This window comes from Syngnathus typhle, linkage group LG4 (assembly GCF_033458585.1).
Source record: "Syngnathus typhle isolate RoL2023-S1 ecotype Sweden linkage group LG4, RoL_Styp_1.0, whole genome shotgun sequence".
NCBI lineage: Eukaryota > Metazoa > Chordata > Actinopteri > Syngnathiformes > Syngnathidae > Syngnathus > Syngnathus typhle.
Window position 1 is genome coordinate 3,013,893 of NC_083741.1, and position 15,325 is coordinate 3,029,217.

The 15,325-nt window shown below is 42.0% G+C and overlaps 1 protein-coding gene across 3 annotated transcripts in view; it reads left to right on the forward strand.

Moving 5' to 3' along the window:
- Window positions 1-14,994, forward strand: part of arnt2 (aryl-hydrocarbon receptor nuclear translocator 2) — a 174,723-nt gene extending 159,729 nt beyond the window's left edge. For all 3 annotated transcript variants that reach the window (XM_061276013.1, XM_061276015.1, XM_061276014.1), the window contains 2 exons: window positions 7,289-7,434; window positions 8,461-14,994. In XM_061276013.1, the coding sequence (XP_061131997.1) occupies window positions 7,289-7,434; window positions 8,461-8,559 (245 nt within the window). In that variant the 3' untranslated portion in view covers window positions 8,560-14,994. The remainder of the gene's footprint in view (window positions 1-7,288; window positions 7,435-8,460) is intronic.
- The last annotated feature ends 331 nt before the right edge of the window (window positions 14,995-15,325 follow it).

Consider the following 15,325-nt stretch of genomic DNA (forward strand, 5'->3'; position numbering starts at 1 on the left):
CTGTGATGTCTGGAGGTATGGTGGTGTGGTTGTTGAGTTTGAGGAGTTGCAGAGCGGAGTATTTGAGTAGCATGCTGGCAGTGGTGGATGTTAGCCTGGGATCGTTGGCCGACGGCTGCACACTTGTTGGCCAGAGATGGAGAGACAGGCACAGCGCGACGATCCACAGCATGACAGAGGAGAGGAGAGAGGAGTTGGTGGAGGGACAGCGCTCCGTGATTTGCGGAAGTTAGCAGGGAGCTAACTGTGGCTAGCTGTTAGCCACCAGCCGCGGAGCGGCGGCTAGTTAGCAGGGAGCTAACTGTGGAGGCAGCGATCCCAGTCAACAAGGACTAATCGCACCGACGGCTGGAGGGCTGTCCGGGGGTACCTCACACAGTGGCAGAGAATGGCACAGAAAGCCGGGGGCGTCCAGTTACGCGGCCCACTGGTCGCGGGGAACTGTACTGATGTTGCTGGTTGCCGGCTAGCCCTGAAGCCGCCAGCTAACCAGACAGTCGGCGGGTAGTCAGGAGGGCTATCCGCGGTGCGATCCGGGATAAAAGTCCGGGAAACAGCTCGTAGCGGCAGGTTGTTGCTGGGCAATGGTAGCCAGGAGAATCAGTGGAGCAGCGGGTGAGTGAAACATCTGTCATCTGTCATAAAGTAATCCAAGCTGATGCCAGGTGACGAAGTGGGTAAAAGTTGACAAGTAGAAAGCTACACACTTAATACACACTTAGTATAAAACAAAACAAAAGAAGAAGATACTAAGTCGCATAGAAACTAAAACTAAGGAAGGAGAAGCGGCGAACAAGCGAGACGCCAGCGTCCTCTCCGTTTACTACCGGAAGTTTAGAGTGCCGAGTTTATCACTGCGCATGAAGAAATTGGCTGTTGGTGCCAGACTGATGTAGTAGAAAACAAATTATGTTCAAATGAAGTATTAAATGTGCAAAACATTTGCATTTGCTTTAACTTTTAATTTTTTTGTGAATGTATAATTTCTTAACTTGTTCACCCAAAGAACCAGGAAACGTGTAGAACTTGGGCTTTCAATGTTAAATTACTGAAACAACAAAAAACTAATCTAGTTAAGAGCAATGTGGTTCAACGCCATTGAAAGCACTACAACTACAACTCAACTCAAAATCCTGAATGCTCTCATAGGATATGATACATTATCTTTGGCCTATGACAGTGCTTCTCAAATAGTGGGGCGCGCCCCCCTTGGGGGGCGCCGTGCTATACCTGGGGGGGCGCGTGTGACCCTGGGGAACAGGCTTTTTTTTTGCAGTACTAGAATAAAGTGTAATTGCGCATCTTCCCAGCAGGGGGCAGTGGCGCTCTCATTGTTACTTCTGTGACGTTTGCGACAGTGCAACATTTTACGACTTACAAGACAAGTTAGGATAGTCAAGGTGGGGAGGGGGGGGCGCGAATAGTTTTCTTCTTGCTAGGGGGGGCGTAACAGAAAATAATTGAGAAGCACTGGCCTATGACAAGAAAATGCGAGTGGGGCTGCTCATAACTAGGGGTGTAACGATTCATCGATACACATCGATTAATCGATATAATGCTCTACGATTTGTTGGCCTCGATGCTTAACGTAAACATCGATCTATATTGCCCGTTTTTGACATTGTTGCTTGCTTCCTCTTTCCGGGAGCAGTGCGCGGTGTGTTGTGTTGTGAGCAGAGCAGGCACGTGAAAGGGGAGCCGACAACTACGCGGCTCCTGGGCTGGTGCTATGGCTAGTGTCCAAGAAGACGAGGAAATTTGCTCCCCTTTGGGCTTCAAGTCATTCGTTTGGAACCACTTTGTAATTTCCTAAATTAAGAGTTTGCAGTACCTTGTTGATTTTGCGTATGAATTGTTATAAATCAGGATATTGTTCTATATCAGGGGTCTCAAACTCAATTTACCCGGGGGCCGCTGGACGTAGATTCTGGGTGAGGCTGGGCCGCTGCAGGTTTTTCACAAGAAAAGCTTTTACAAAAACATTCCAGTGTTATCAAATGTCTTTGTTCATTCATCCTTTTTTGTCTTAGAAAATTTAAATAAATTAACAACTCATAAGAAAAAAATAAATCAGTAAGAAATAAAATGATAACAATAATAATTCAGCAGATATAGAAGACTGAATAAACCAAATATAGTTGCTGACTAGAGAAATGTAATTATTATTCAGATTCAAATGTCTGTATTAACAGCTCTTTAACCTGTAACTTTCTGAACATGAATGGAACATTGAACATAAACTGTTATGAACATGGCTTCTTCTGCCTACTTCTTACTGCTAGAGACCTGGCAGCGCTTCCTCTTGCATAGCCGAGCCACATTTGGCTTAAGGGAGGTATTTCTCATACTCCTCAGCATGTCTAGTTGTGTAATGACGTCTCAAGTTGTATTCTTTGTGCACTGCAACTTTCTCTGTGCAAATAAGACACGTCGGGATGCCCCTGTGCTCAACAAAGAAATATTGCACTTCCCACTTCTCCTGAAATTGTCTGTGCTCATCACCAACCTTTCTCTTCACTGCAGGCTTTGAACAAGACATGTTTGGGGCTTTTGTAATATTATTTAGTTCTACTTGATGTCACTGTCACGTTTCAGTTTCGGTGTTTTTCGGCGCTTCCGCATCCGGTCACATTGTCGCGCGTTCGCAATCATAGACATAATAAAAGGGTAGACCCCGCTAAGGGTGCTGCGCGGCGAGAAATGCGGCCGCCATCTTGGTCAGATGACCAATCGCTAATTCTGTTGTCACGCGCCTGAGCTACGGGAGCCCACAGGTGTTAAAAATATAAAACCCCCAGATGCATGTGAGAAAAAATGCGCGGGCCGCATTAACACAAAGATTTTATTTCAGGCAGGGGGCCGCAAAACATTGTCCTGAGGGCCGCAATTAGCCCGCGGGCCGCGAGTTTGAGACCCCTGTTCTATATCGATCGTAGAGCACTATATCGTGATGTATCGTGAATGAATCACAGCAGGCTTTAAGATATCGGCAAATATCGTATCGTGATTCTTTGTATCGATATGGTATCGTATCTTGACAAAACCCGCGATTTACACCCCTAGTAAGTATACAAACCAGCATCCGTCAATCAATGCCGTTCAATTAGATTTTTGATTTACCACATGAGAAGTTGGAACCTCAAAAACCTTAATGTACTTATGAAAATAACACTTCCAAAAATGAGTGAATTAGGGCTCAATTAAAAACAAAGAAGATGAAATGATCAAACTAATCACGTCTGGTTCCGTAAAATGAGTCCAGAATGCATGTTTGCCCAAAGTTGCGTTATAACCCAACCAACCACTCACCCAATATTGCCAATTTCCGGGCTACGTGATCACTCTGAAAATGGAATGGGAGAACGCTGACAGCCTTGGTGTGCATTCAGTCAGACCTTCTCGTCAAGCAGCTGCTCACGCCTCCTGCTGTTTGTTGTCCACATAGTGAGTGCAATGAAGCTTGCCCAGCGTGGAACAGCTACTTGATGGCCTTTTAATGGACACAAACATTAGCCAAATGGATTATCTCTGCAGTGCTACTTGTATAGCCCGTTTGTAAGACAAATTAACCTGCTTAGAGCCATGCCATTTACATGATCTGCTGCACGTTTTTGTAATAATTTTAATAAAGCGTTTGTCTGAACCTCTGTGCAATTTGTTAATTACTTTCCATCTGTAATTTTAAAACATCTTCTATAAAATATTCCTTAATTTGTCCCACAAGGGGAGATTCCGATTTGTAGCAATGTGTAAACCAGATGCACACTCGTTTCATTTTGCTGAAAGAGAAAGAATGCCTCGCATGAATGTGTTTGTGTCTTAAGTCATAGTATGCATGCTTGTGTGTGCGTTTAAGTCTATACATTTTCGCCTTGTAAAATGTTACACATAAACATCATCGGAAGGAAATGCAATGTAGCTATGCTCTTGACTTACAATGGTAATTTACAAAATTACCTCTACAAGATTTGGCACAAATCAAAATCTGATTGAAATGGTCACTTGAAACAAAATTGGGCAATAGGTTCCAGACAAATTTTAAGATGTTTGCAATATTACCTATGGAAAATATGGTATAAAAACATCTGCAAATTAGAGTAAAACTATTACCGTATTTTTCAGACTATAAATCGCGTGTTTTTCATAGTTTGGGTGGGGGGGGGGGGGCGACTTAAACTCAGGAGCGACTTGTATGTGAATTTTTTCACAAATTTTCAAAATTCAAAAATCTGCAATGTAGTGAAACCGCGATAAACGAACCGCGATGTCGCAAGAGATTACTGTAATCTGAACTGCAACTGCGGCGCGGCGCATACATGGCGGTGTTTTACATAAAGGACAAAGGGTTTGATCATGGGATTTAATGACTTGGCGGGACATTATCATTATATGGGCCTGTGGAATATTTTGAAGTGCAACCGCCGTCAGCAGTGCGCACCCGGCCGGGATTGTTGACATAAACGACGATCGATGGATTTAATGATTTGGAGTGACACAGATGGTTTGATAATATTATTGGTTATATAATAGTTATTTGATATATAATTTATATATCGTTACATGGGCCTGTGGAATATTTTAAAGTGGAACCGCCGTCAGCGCCGCGCACCCGGCCGGGTGACATAAAGGACAATGCATTTATTGATTTGGAGTGACACAGATGGTTTGATAAAGGTGTTATTTATGTTATAGTTATTTGGATAACTGTCAATGCTACGTCAGGCCCGTTCTCAGCTCTTCGTTTGTGTCACGTTATCATACCGTATCGTTTAGCCTGTTGTTGCTCGTTCATGTCTGTTCTTGGTGTTGGATTTTGTCGAATAAATTTCCCCCAAAATGCGACTTATACTCCGGAGCGACTTATACCGTATTGGCCCGAATATAAGACGATGTTTTTTGCATTGAAATAAGACTGAAAAAGTGGGGGTCGTCTTATATTCGGGGTCTAGACATTATACCCATTTTCACTTGTGCGCAGCGGTAAGTTAAAGGTTGCTGGTATCGACTGAGTATGTTGCTGTGATCCCGTGTGTCTTTGACACAAAGTGAGTACCGTATTTTCCGCCCTATAAGGCGCACCTAAAAACCTAAATTTTTATCAAAAGTCAACAGTGCGCCTTATAGTCCGGTGCGCCTTATATATGGATCAAGTGATGAATTTGTTGATCCATACTGGTTGTACACAGTGCTCTGCCAAAATGTTTTAGTACGTTTTAGTACGACTAGTAAATTACAAGGTCGCATCGCTTCCCAACATTACGGTAACTGTAGTCAGGGGGCGTCACCGAATAGCTGTTGTACCCGCGAGGCTATTTCATTTCAAAATAGGCTGCTCCGTTAATGTTTCGAGTAAATCTACGGATCGATATGGAAGGGAAACATAGGTAAGTAGTACCAATGCGTTAGATTGAACTTTAGTCAGTTCCAATCATTTTATAGGAGATCGTTTGAGAAACGCGATTGTTTACAGAGGGCTCGTTGGTTATTGGCTAGTGGGTGCATACCGCAACCCTAGTCAACCTCAGTTTGTTGCAGTAAAGCTTCTATTTTATGCGCCTTATAGGCCGGTGCGCCTTATATATGGACAAAGTTTTAAAATGGGCCGTTCATTGAAGGTGCGCCTTATACCCCGTGCGCCTAATAGGGCGGAAAATTCGGTATATACATTACTACTGTCCACTGTTGTGCCATTTGTCCGATCGCAGTTTGTTTCGCACCGTTTGATTGACAGCTCCGGCACGCTCATAATCGATTGAGTATGTTGCTGTGATCGTGTGCGTCTTTGGCACAAAGTGAGTACATACATTTCATTGTTACTACTGTCCACTGTTGTGCCGTTTGTCCGATCGCGGTTTGCTTCGTGTGTGCGCCGTTTGATTGAAAGCTCCGGCGCGCTCCTTCAAGTTTGCCTCGCATTGTACTAGTAGCCGTTACACAGCGGGATGGCAACTAAATGTCGCCAGCAAATGTATTTTGTTGTCTCGATCGATGACTTATGTTTGGTGTGTTGCCGAGAGTATTTCATTTATGGTTATTTATTATTATTTGCCAATAATTCAGTAAAGCAATCAAAACTGAACCACATCTTCCCTCCTGTGTTCTGACCGACACCCGGGGGCGAAAAGAGCTTAACCATCCGAGCCAACCGTCCTCAGGCTCCCCAACAATAGCGGTAGCAGTTTGCATTATTTTATTGCAAAGTTTTTCCTTATTCAGATTTGTTTCAAGACTACAATTACAGTTCGACTGCACTTTGATGCAGTTATTGCAGTTTTGTTGTTTTATCACAGTAGATTGGTTTTTTTACATTTCAAAAACGAGAAGCCATTCATTTCCAAATGTGATTGCTTTTTAGTTTACATATTTAAATGTTCAGATATTAAAATGTGATAGACAGTTTTTGCATGATTTGAATGAGGCAAGATAACATGCTTTTTCTCTCGAATATATTGTTGTAATCATTTGCTTCAGATTTGGTGCAATCATTTGGTGTTCAAAAAGTCTTTTTTCAAACTTGAGTCTTATAATCGGGGTCGTCTTATATCCAGGCCAATACGGTATGGTTTTTTTTTCACTTTATTGTGCAATTTAATGTCTAATGCGACGTATATTCCGAAGGGACATTTAGTCCAAAAAATACGGTATCTTTTTTCTCAGCCTAAAATGCAGAAATTTGCAAATCAATGTAGTTGGCAATGTTGAACTCCATTTTTAAGTTTTTTTTTTTATCATCATGATGTTCTTTTAAAAGCCCTAATTAGGATACTTTGTAGAGTAGGACATTGAAAACTGGGAGTGGGTCAGTTTTCTCAGAATCGTTCAAATATCGGCGCTGAAATTTGATTCCTAGTTAGCCACTTGAAAGAAGTACAAATGAGGAAGAACCGATAGAAAATGTTTGCGCAGCCCCTCCTGCTGCCGAAGCTTCAGTGCTGGTGACGACAGCTCATCTTCACTGGCTGCTCCTCTCGGTCAGCCTTTCTGCCCACTCTACCACGCCTGGGCTGTGGAGGGGACTTTGTAGGTGCGCTGTGCTCTTTCCAGCTGTGTTGCCCACCAGGACATTTGGGTGGCAGCAGTCGCCCTTCGCTGCTTTGGCTGATGTCTAGCCTTTAAACTGGTTCGACTCTTAAACCGAAGTCTGAATTTCCGCTCATTTCAATGGGGAAAAGATGATTTGAGATACGAGTGCTTTAAATAGCAAAAGTGGCCCAGGAACCAATTACACTCCTATCAAGGCACCACTGTCTGTGATACTATGTTATGTGTATAATGTGTGTTATTCCAGACGTGTCAGGAGAGAGCAACCAGAGCGGAGGTCAGTTTCAGGGTAGACCCAGTGAAGTCTGGTCCCAGTGGCAGAACCAGCATCACTCCCAGCAGGCTGGGGAGCAGCATACACATCCCAACGCGAGCCAGACTGAAGTGTTTCAGGTGATAACGCACATGCACACACAACACACGTACTCACACCAAAGAACAGTTTAGGTGCACCTACAGGAGTTTTTGGGAGTGTTCTATTTATCTACTACGTGTGTTTTTGGGATTGCAAGAGGAAATACTCACAAAAAACTTAAGCAGGCATGGGGAGAATATGCAAACCCCACACAGGACCACCAGGGGCTGGAATTTAACCCACGACCACTGCACTGTGAGGTGGACGTGCTAACCAGTCGACCACCGTGCTGCCCGTTATTACTGATAATTCTTCATTTTAAGTCAGAAGGAAAGTGGAGTGTATTGAAATCATGAAAACAAATATGAGAAGAGGAGCAAGATGAACTAATTTGGAATCAATGATGCTACCCAAGCAGAGTTGCAGCTTGCACACAGTGTGTCACTTGCATTGAATTAAATCTTGAGTTAGCTGCTGTATATTTCTAAATTTATGATGGTGGTATTTCCGCTTTAAATGGTAGATGAAAATAAAAGGAGAGTTGTACTATGTTCATTTTATTTTCACTGGTCAATTATTTTCTGGTTCTTTTATCACAAACAAGAACCAGAAAACAAAAGGATTCCATTGTTAAGTAACAACATTTGAAATTATCTAAATTGTTGGAAAAACATAATTGTCCTATTGTAGTGCAATGAAAACAAGTAAGTACATTACAATACATTGTGGAGAAAAGTGAAACATGTCTAAATCTAAAGCTGTCATAGAAATTTAAAAAATGTGTATTCTTTCTTTTGTTATGGGTATTTACAATATCAAACTTTTGTACTTTTGTAGATTTCCATAGTCTTTAATCTAATTCAAGGATTGAAACTTTTTGATGAACTGTCATAGTACTAAAATATTACTTAATCATTTATTTTTATACTTTTCTTAACAAAATAGAACCAATAAAAATGTCGCTCAAGTACTGGCTCAATAAGCAGTATCGTCAAAAGTAGTAGTATTATTGAAATTATAATGATACCCACCTCCCTAACCGGTAAACCCTCTCTTGTTTGCAGGACATGTTACCCATGGCTGGAGATCCTACTCAGGGAACAGCCAACTACAACATTGAGGACTTTGCTGACCTCGGCATGTTCCCACCATTCTCCGAGTAACCCCTGCCATTTCCTGTCACTCTTCCTTTACACTGGAGGAACTGGACTGGTTTGGTTTGCATTCATCTCTCATGTTGTGTCTCAATAGGAAACATAGCTGGGACACCAGCTCACAATTGATGTGCAGCACATTGAATGTCAGGGTGCACACATCAAGCACACATACAAACATACAGTCCACACACGTTTGGATCCGACGGTCTGCAGTATGTATTTGTGAATATACCTCATCGATGAAAGACGGGTCCTATTGCCAAATGGACCCATGTCAATGTATCTTTGTTTGTGCCAGAAATGGAAACTGTCTCAATGATGAATGCAAAAGATGTTTGCTAAGACAAGAGATAGAAAGCATCGGTATTACCAGAGGAGTTCAACCGGTTGATCTTTGAACATCTGAATTATTTTATGGTACATTTTAGTCCACAGATGCATGTGAAAACCATGTATAGTAAAATTGGTTGTTACACTCCCAGAATGTCTGGCCCGTATGTGCTGGTGGACCCAAAGCTGCATTCTCTGCTGAGGATTAGGTTTAATAATAGTAGTTTAATTGCCTTGTTTATGCATTTTCAGTTTGTCAGATGCAAAACAGGCACAGCATTCTGAGTGTGGCATAGCGAGGTGTAAGATGCGTATTGGGCAAATTATACATATATTTTTAGATCCACAATAGGTCAAATAAGGCATAGGATTAGTTGTAGAACAAATGTAGCTCTTACCCACTAACGCAAAGGTCTCATAGCACTGGCTATGGCAGGGGTGGGCAATTCCGGTCCTCGAGGGCCGGTGTCATGCATGTTTTCTATGTCACCCTGTTGCAACACACCTGATTGAAATAGTCAGATAATTGGCAAGGTCTGCAGAAGCTGGATGACAATCCTGATCATTTGAATCAGGTGTGTTGCAGCAGGGAGACCTATAAAACATGCAGGACAAGGACCGGAATTGCCCACCCCTGGGCTATGGTGATTGTATTTTATCACAACTGTAACTCCTGGTGGATAATGTACCTACAGTGAATATAAAAAGTCTACACACGGCTTGTTCAAATACTAGCATTTGGGAAATAAAAAAGATAAAGACTAACATAAATAATTTTCAAACCTTTACCAAACCATTAATGTGACCTATAACCTGTACAACTCAATCACAAGTATTTTCCAGAGGGGAAGTAAAAATAGATAATGTGGTCGCACGAGTGTGGACTCTCTCTACAGTGCCGACAGTGCTAATACCTAGGGGTTTGGTGAGTCGGTCTCAGAGTCTGCAGAGCCTCTTCTGCAGAGGTCCAAACACACCTGATTGATCATGTAAATTCGTGATGACCCATGTCTGAACTGGTCTCGCAAAGGCAACAGCAGAGGTTATGCTGATTTGCAGGTGTGTAATTTGTTTTGAGTTCATGCATTGTGTTGGTTTTGTTCTTTGAACAAGGCGCTGTTCATGTACAGCTCATTTTGAGCGGCAGTAAAAACATTGATGTCTTGAATTTGAAAGAAATAATTTCATTTTTCACCAAAGAGGGGTTCGGTGAATGCGTAAATGAAACTGGTGGGGTTCGATACCTCCAACAAGGTTAAGAACCACTGCTCTAATAACTATGTGACTGCTTCACAATTAAGCAATCACATTTATAGTAAATTTATAGGATACGCGGTTAAGAGAATAAATGGATTGATGGATTTAAATTTACTGTTTAAAGGTGTTTATCTTGTTTTTTTGCTTAGTTTTACTATGCTGTCTGTTGCAGAGTTAGGATTGCAAATCTGTTTAATTGCCTTACCTCGATAAATTAGTTTTTAAATAAATAAATGTTCAATCGGTCAGGAGAAGGCTTTCCAACAGTGGGACAGAGTAAACAGTCATCAATTAGAGAAAATATGGCACAGCTGTGACATTTACAAAAAACAGACAGCCCTTGTTTCCATTATTATATTTCCATTATTATTCCATTATAGGAAATCTCCCAAACACGTGGAAAAATACATTATGGTTTAATGAAACCAGGGTTGAACTTTTGTCCCGTAATTTCAAAAGCTATTATTTGGCAAAAACAGAACACTGCTCATCACCAAAAGAATACCATACTCCAGTGAAAATTGGTGACTGGGAGCTTAATGATGGAACATGAGGCTGTTTTTCTTCAGCTGGAACGATGGCCTTAGCCAAGATGGAGACAATTATGAATAGTTCCAAAAACCAGTCGGTGTTAGCAAAAACCTTCAGGCTTCTTCCAGAAAGGCAAAAGAATGTCAGGAAAAACAGACTGCAACAGCTGATCCTTATTTGAATAATCAGAGGCACTTTAAATGGTGGCAGGTGTGTGCCGACTCTCATGTAACATGAGTTTGAATGTGATTGGTAAATTCTGAATACAGCCAAATTTCCAGTTACAAGAGCACACTTGTGTAACATTATCTCAGTTGTTAATTTTTAAATTCCTGTTTTTATCTTCCTTTTTTTTTTTTATTCAATCAACTTGCACAGGTTATCGGCAACATTACCAGTGGAAATCGGGGGTGGGGGGTTCTCTCATTTTTATATCACAAAAAAATAGTATTCGAGCAGAGGTGTGTAGACCTTTTTATATCCACTGTGCTTTTGGGTCAGCAATGCCAAAGGCGAGATAGGAATCATGTTTATAAGAATTTGTTAAAATAATTTTGAAATTATGTTTTTTCTCTACAATCTCTATACCAGGGGTGGCCAACCAGTCAGAGACTAAGAGCCAGATTTTTTACTGTTACCGCAAAAAGCCACATCATACACATGAGCACACATGAACATCACCGCAACCCTTCCTCTTACACACACACACGCACACACACACACACCTCTGCTCAGCCAAATTTATTGTGTGACATTATCATGTCAAGCACCAACATGATACTGACAGACATTGACTCCTACAGTACTAAGACCACAGACCAAAGACCACATTTTTAACAATGAACATTGTGTGCACTGTCTCACACACACAAACTCCACAAACAAAATCATAATATTTTACAATAGCATTTTTTAACTTACATGTTGCTTAAAGTTAAAGTCCCAATGATCAACAGACACACATCTGGGTGTGGTGAAATTTGTCCTCTGCATTTACCCATCCCCGTGTGATTTTGATCGATCCCCTGGGAGAGAGGGGCGCACTGAGCAGCAGCGGTGCCATGCTCGGGAATCATTTGGTGACCTAACCCCCTAATTCCAACCCTTAATGCTGAGTGCCAAGTAGGGAGGCAATGTGTCCCATTTTTATAGTCTTTGGTATGACCGGCCAGGGTTTGAACCCACAACCTTCCAGTCTCAGGGTGGACACTCTACCACTAGGCCACTGAGCTGGTTGGCCACTGAGCTGGTTCTTAGTGTGACTTCTGGCATTCCTTGCCTTGAACAATCCTCTTCAAATCTGGCTTGTATTCCATTGTTGCCACTCGAAGCAATTCTTTCACATGGGTGTCAGTAAGAACAGATCGATGCCTTGATTTCAGGTGCTTCTGGGTAGAAAACATAGACTCGCAGATGTATGTTGACCCAAGCATTGACAGTATCTTCAGCGCAGCCCGTTTGACATTGGGGTATTTTCCCATTGGCACACTTTTCCAGAACTCAATGGTCCCTTCTCTTAAAACAGGTTTCAGTTAGTCTTCTTCACAAAAATCGATCATCTCCAACTCAGCCGCAGCCTCATCTGTGACAAGCGGGGCTTTCAAACAGTCCGTCTCCGCATTAAATGGGTCGACGAGGAACGTAATCTGTGGCTTTTTCAGTTGTAGATCACAGAACGGGATGACAAAGCTTTCGAGCAGGTTTTCAACCAGTGTTGCATATCTGGCTCTTTGCTTATTCAGGGCGGCGTTGGTGACCTGCCTGCTGGCTTTTAGCAGAGTAGCAAAATGTGTCAAATTTCCCTTTTGAATATGTACCTTGAACAGCTTCAATTTGTTGACAAACGCAAACACACTTTGCACCAGGTCAGGCAGCATTTTTAACTTACCCTGCAGGGTCAGGTTCAGTCTGTCCAAGTGAGGCAGCATGTCGACCAAAAAGGCCAGATCCATAATCCACTCGACGTCCAAGAGCTCGGATAGTCCTTGTCCTTCTCTTCCATGAACAGTTTCACGGCATCCAAGAGCTCAAAGAAGCGAGGTAGCACCTTGCCTTTTGACAGCCACCTCACAGTGCAGTGCACCGGCAGGTCACCTGGAACTTCTTGGTCCATCTCAGCGATAAGATTTTTGAATTGCCTGTGGTTAAGCGTATGTGTGCGGATGTAGTTGAGGATTTCCATCACAGGCTTCATGACGTTGTTTAAATCAACGATTTAGACACGAGTTGCTCCCTGTGGATGATTCAGTGGAAATTCCAAAACTCGGGAAATGTTTGGTCAGCTTTGCGCAGCCCCACAAGTCCGTTCACAGATCCGATCATGGCTGGCGCTCCATCCGTGGCTATTGCAGTTAGCTTCGGTATGGGCGGTATGCTTTCGCAAATGCAGCCATCATTATTTCTTTCACATCTATGCCACGGGTTCTGTCTTTAAATGGCACAACATCAAGGAGTTATTCTTTGATCACGCAATCTTTTGACATTGACCGTGCCAGCTGAGGCTTGTCTTGTATGTCACAACTCTCATCCAATGCGACACTAAAATACTCACATGCTTGAGGGTCAGAGTGCAACTGTAATTCAATAGCCATGTTAATGTCCGATTTTATGTGTTCAATAGTGTGGCGGGACAGTTCGATGTCGGACACCATTCGTTTTAGTTTGTCGTTTTCAGGAGACAAGATTTCAACAACGTCACTGAGGCATTTTTTTATGAACCCTAACTTCATTGTACGGCTTTTTAGCCCATGTAATGTTCCAAGCCAGTTGATATGATGCGAGCGTGACAGTCTCTGAGTGCTTCGTAATTTTTGGGGAAAAACTGTACCTGTTTTTCTGCCTGACTTTTCAAAGTGTCCAACTTGCGCTTGCGAAATTCAGTCCCTTTTGGAAAGTCCTTATCGATATTAGCATGAAGTGAGCTGAAGTAGTGCTTAAGATTTAAAGCTCTGAAATGCGCTAATGACGTCTGACATATCAGGCAGAATGGCTTGCCATTCCGTTCAACAATAAAATATAAACTTTACCACTCTGTTAAAAACGTCATGTGTTCATCTTCATATTTTTGTTTAGCTGTGCATTTTTTCCCTGCCATTTTGAGAGCGAAATTAACACTAAATCTTTCCTCGAATGGGTTTGCCCCTCCGCCTTTGCGGGATTTCACCTCATGCGCATGTGCCTTTGACTAAAATACCATATTGAACTCAAGCGAAGCGAACATGCACAAAATAAATAAATAAATAAATAACCCACAAACACAAATGTTGATATGAACGTAAAAGAGCCTCATGAAACCAGGCAAAGAGCCGCATGCGGCTCGTGAGCCATGGGTTGGCCACCCCTGCTCTGTACAATGTGGATATAGAACTCTCAAAATCTGAGCTTTTTTGACTGCAGGACTTTAATGTTTAATGTTGGCATCAGGTTAAGCGTCCAGGAAAATAGGAACATGTAAAATAGAAAATAATCATTCTCCTCTGGTAATTGCGATGACATGTAGTATTATCAATGGAAACACCACATGAAGAACTGGAAGTGAGCAGTTGAAGATTTACACCTCCATCTGCCTCATGGAGCCCCTGGCACACTATCACTGACTATTAGCAGACAGCAGCAGGATAAAAGCTGCTCATCCTCATCACCTCATCAACCTTACTTTGTAAAATTCAGCAATGTGTAGTGTTGTTCATAACTTTGGTTAAAAAAAATAAAGGTTATAGAAAGATTCTGTGCATAAATTAAACAGATTTAAGAGGGAAATGTAATGGCAGGCAGTTGCTCAGCTAAAAAAGTGCACTTCATAACTGCTAATCTCACTAGCCTGCTTTAAAAGGGAAAACCGCAATACTGTCCAAGCAATTGCAGTGTTTCGTAGTGCATTTGGTGTTCTTCATCATTCACTGCTTGACTTACTTTATGCTAATTTTGGAGTACTAAGACTTAGTAATAATACTTTGTAGGGTGAGAGCTTTTACATGATGGATTGTATGATGTCTCAGACAGATGAGAGAACACACACACGCACACACACGCGCACACATCAGTCTTTATGCTTCGCTTTCAAGTCAACATCTTTTGTAAATAATTATTTTTATGTCCGTTGGTGTTATTTACACACTGTTACCTGTTTTGTGTGTTTAATGTGCATTCTTAATAATACTATCTGCAATGTGAGTACATATTTAACTATTGATATTTAGTTAGTCTGTTAAATGTACATTGAGTTGTGGACCTGTATAAATTGTGTAAATGTGTCCTATTATTTTTGTGTAACACTTGTGAATTGTGACAATAAATTCTTACTGGTTAGGTGTGTTCACTTCACAGTCTTAGTTGCATTGTTTGACCGATTAAGATTTTAATAAAAGTTTAAGTCTTAAGATGGTAAAATTTGCTGGAACATTTTTATCCACGGGAGTCGCGGGCGTGCTGGAGCCTGTCCCAGCAGTCATCGGCCAGTAGGGGGGGGACAGCCTGAACTGGTTGCCAGCCAATCGCATGGAACACACAGATGGATAACCAGGCGCACTCACACCTACAGACAATTTGGAGTGCTCAACCGGCTTGCCGTGCATTGTTTTGGAATGTGGGAGGAAACCGGAGGAAAGCCACGGGCAGAACATGCAAACTCCACATGCAAAGGAAGGCTGGAGCT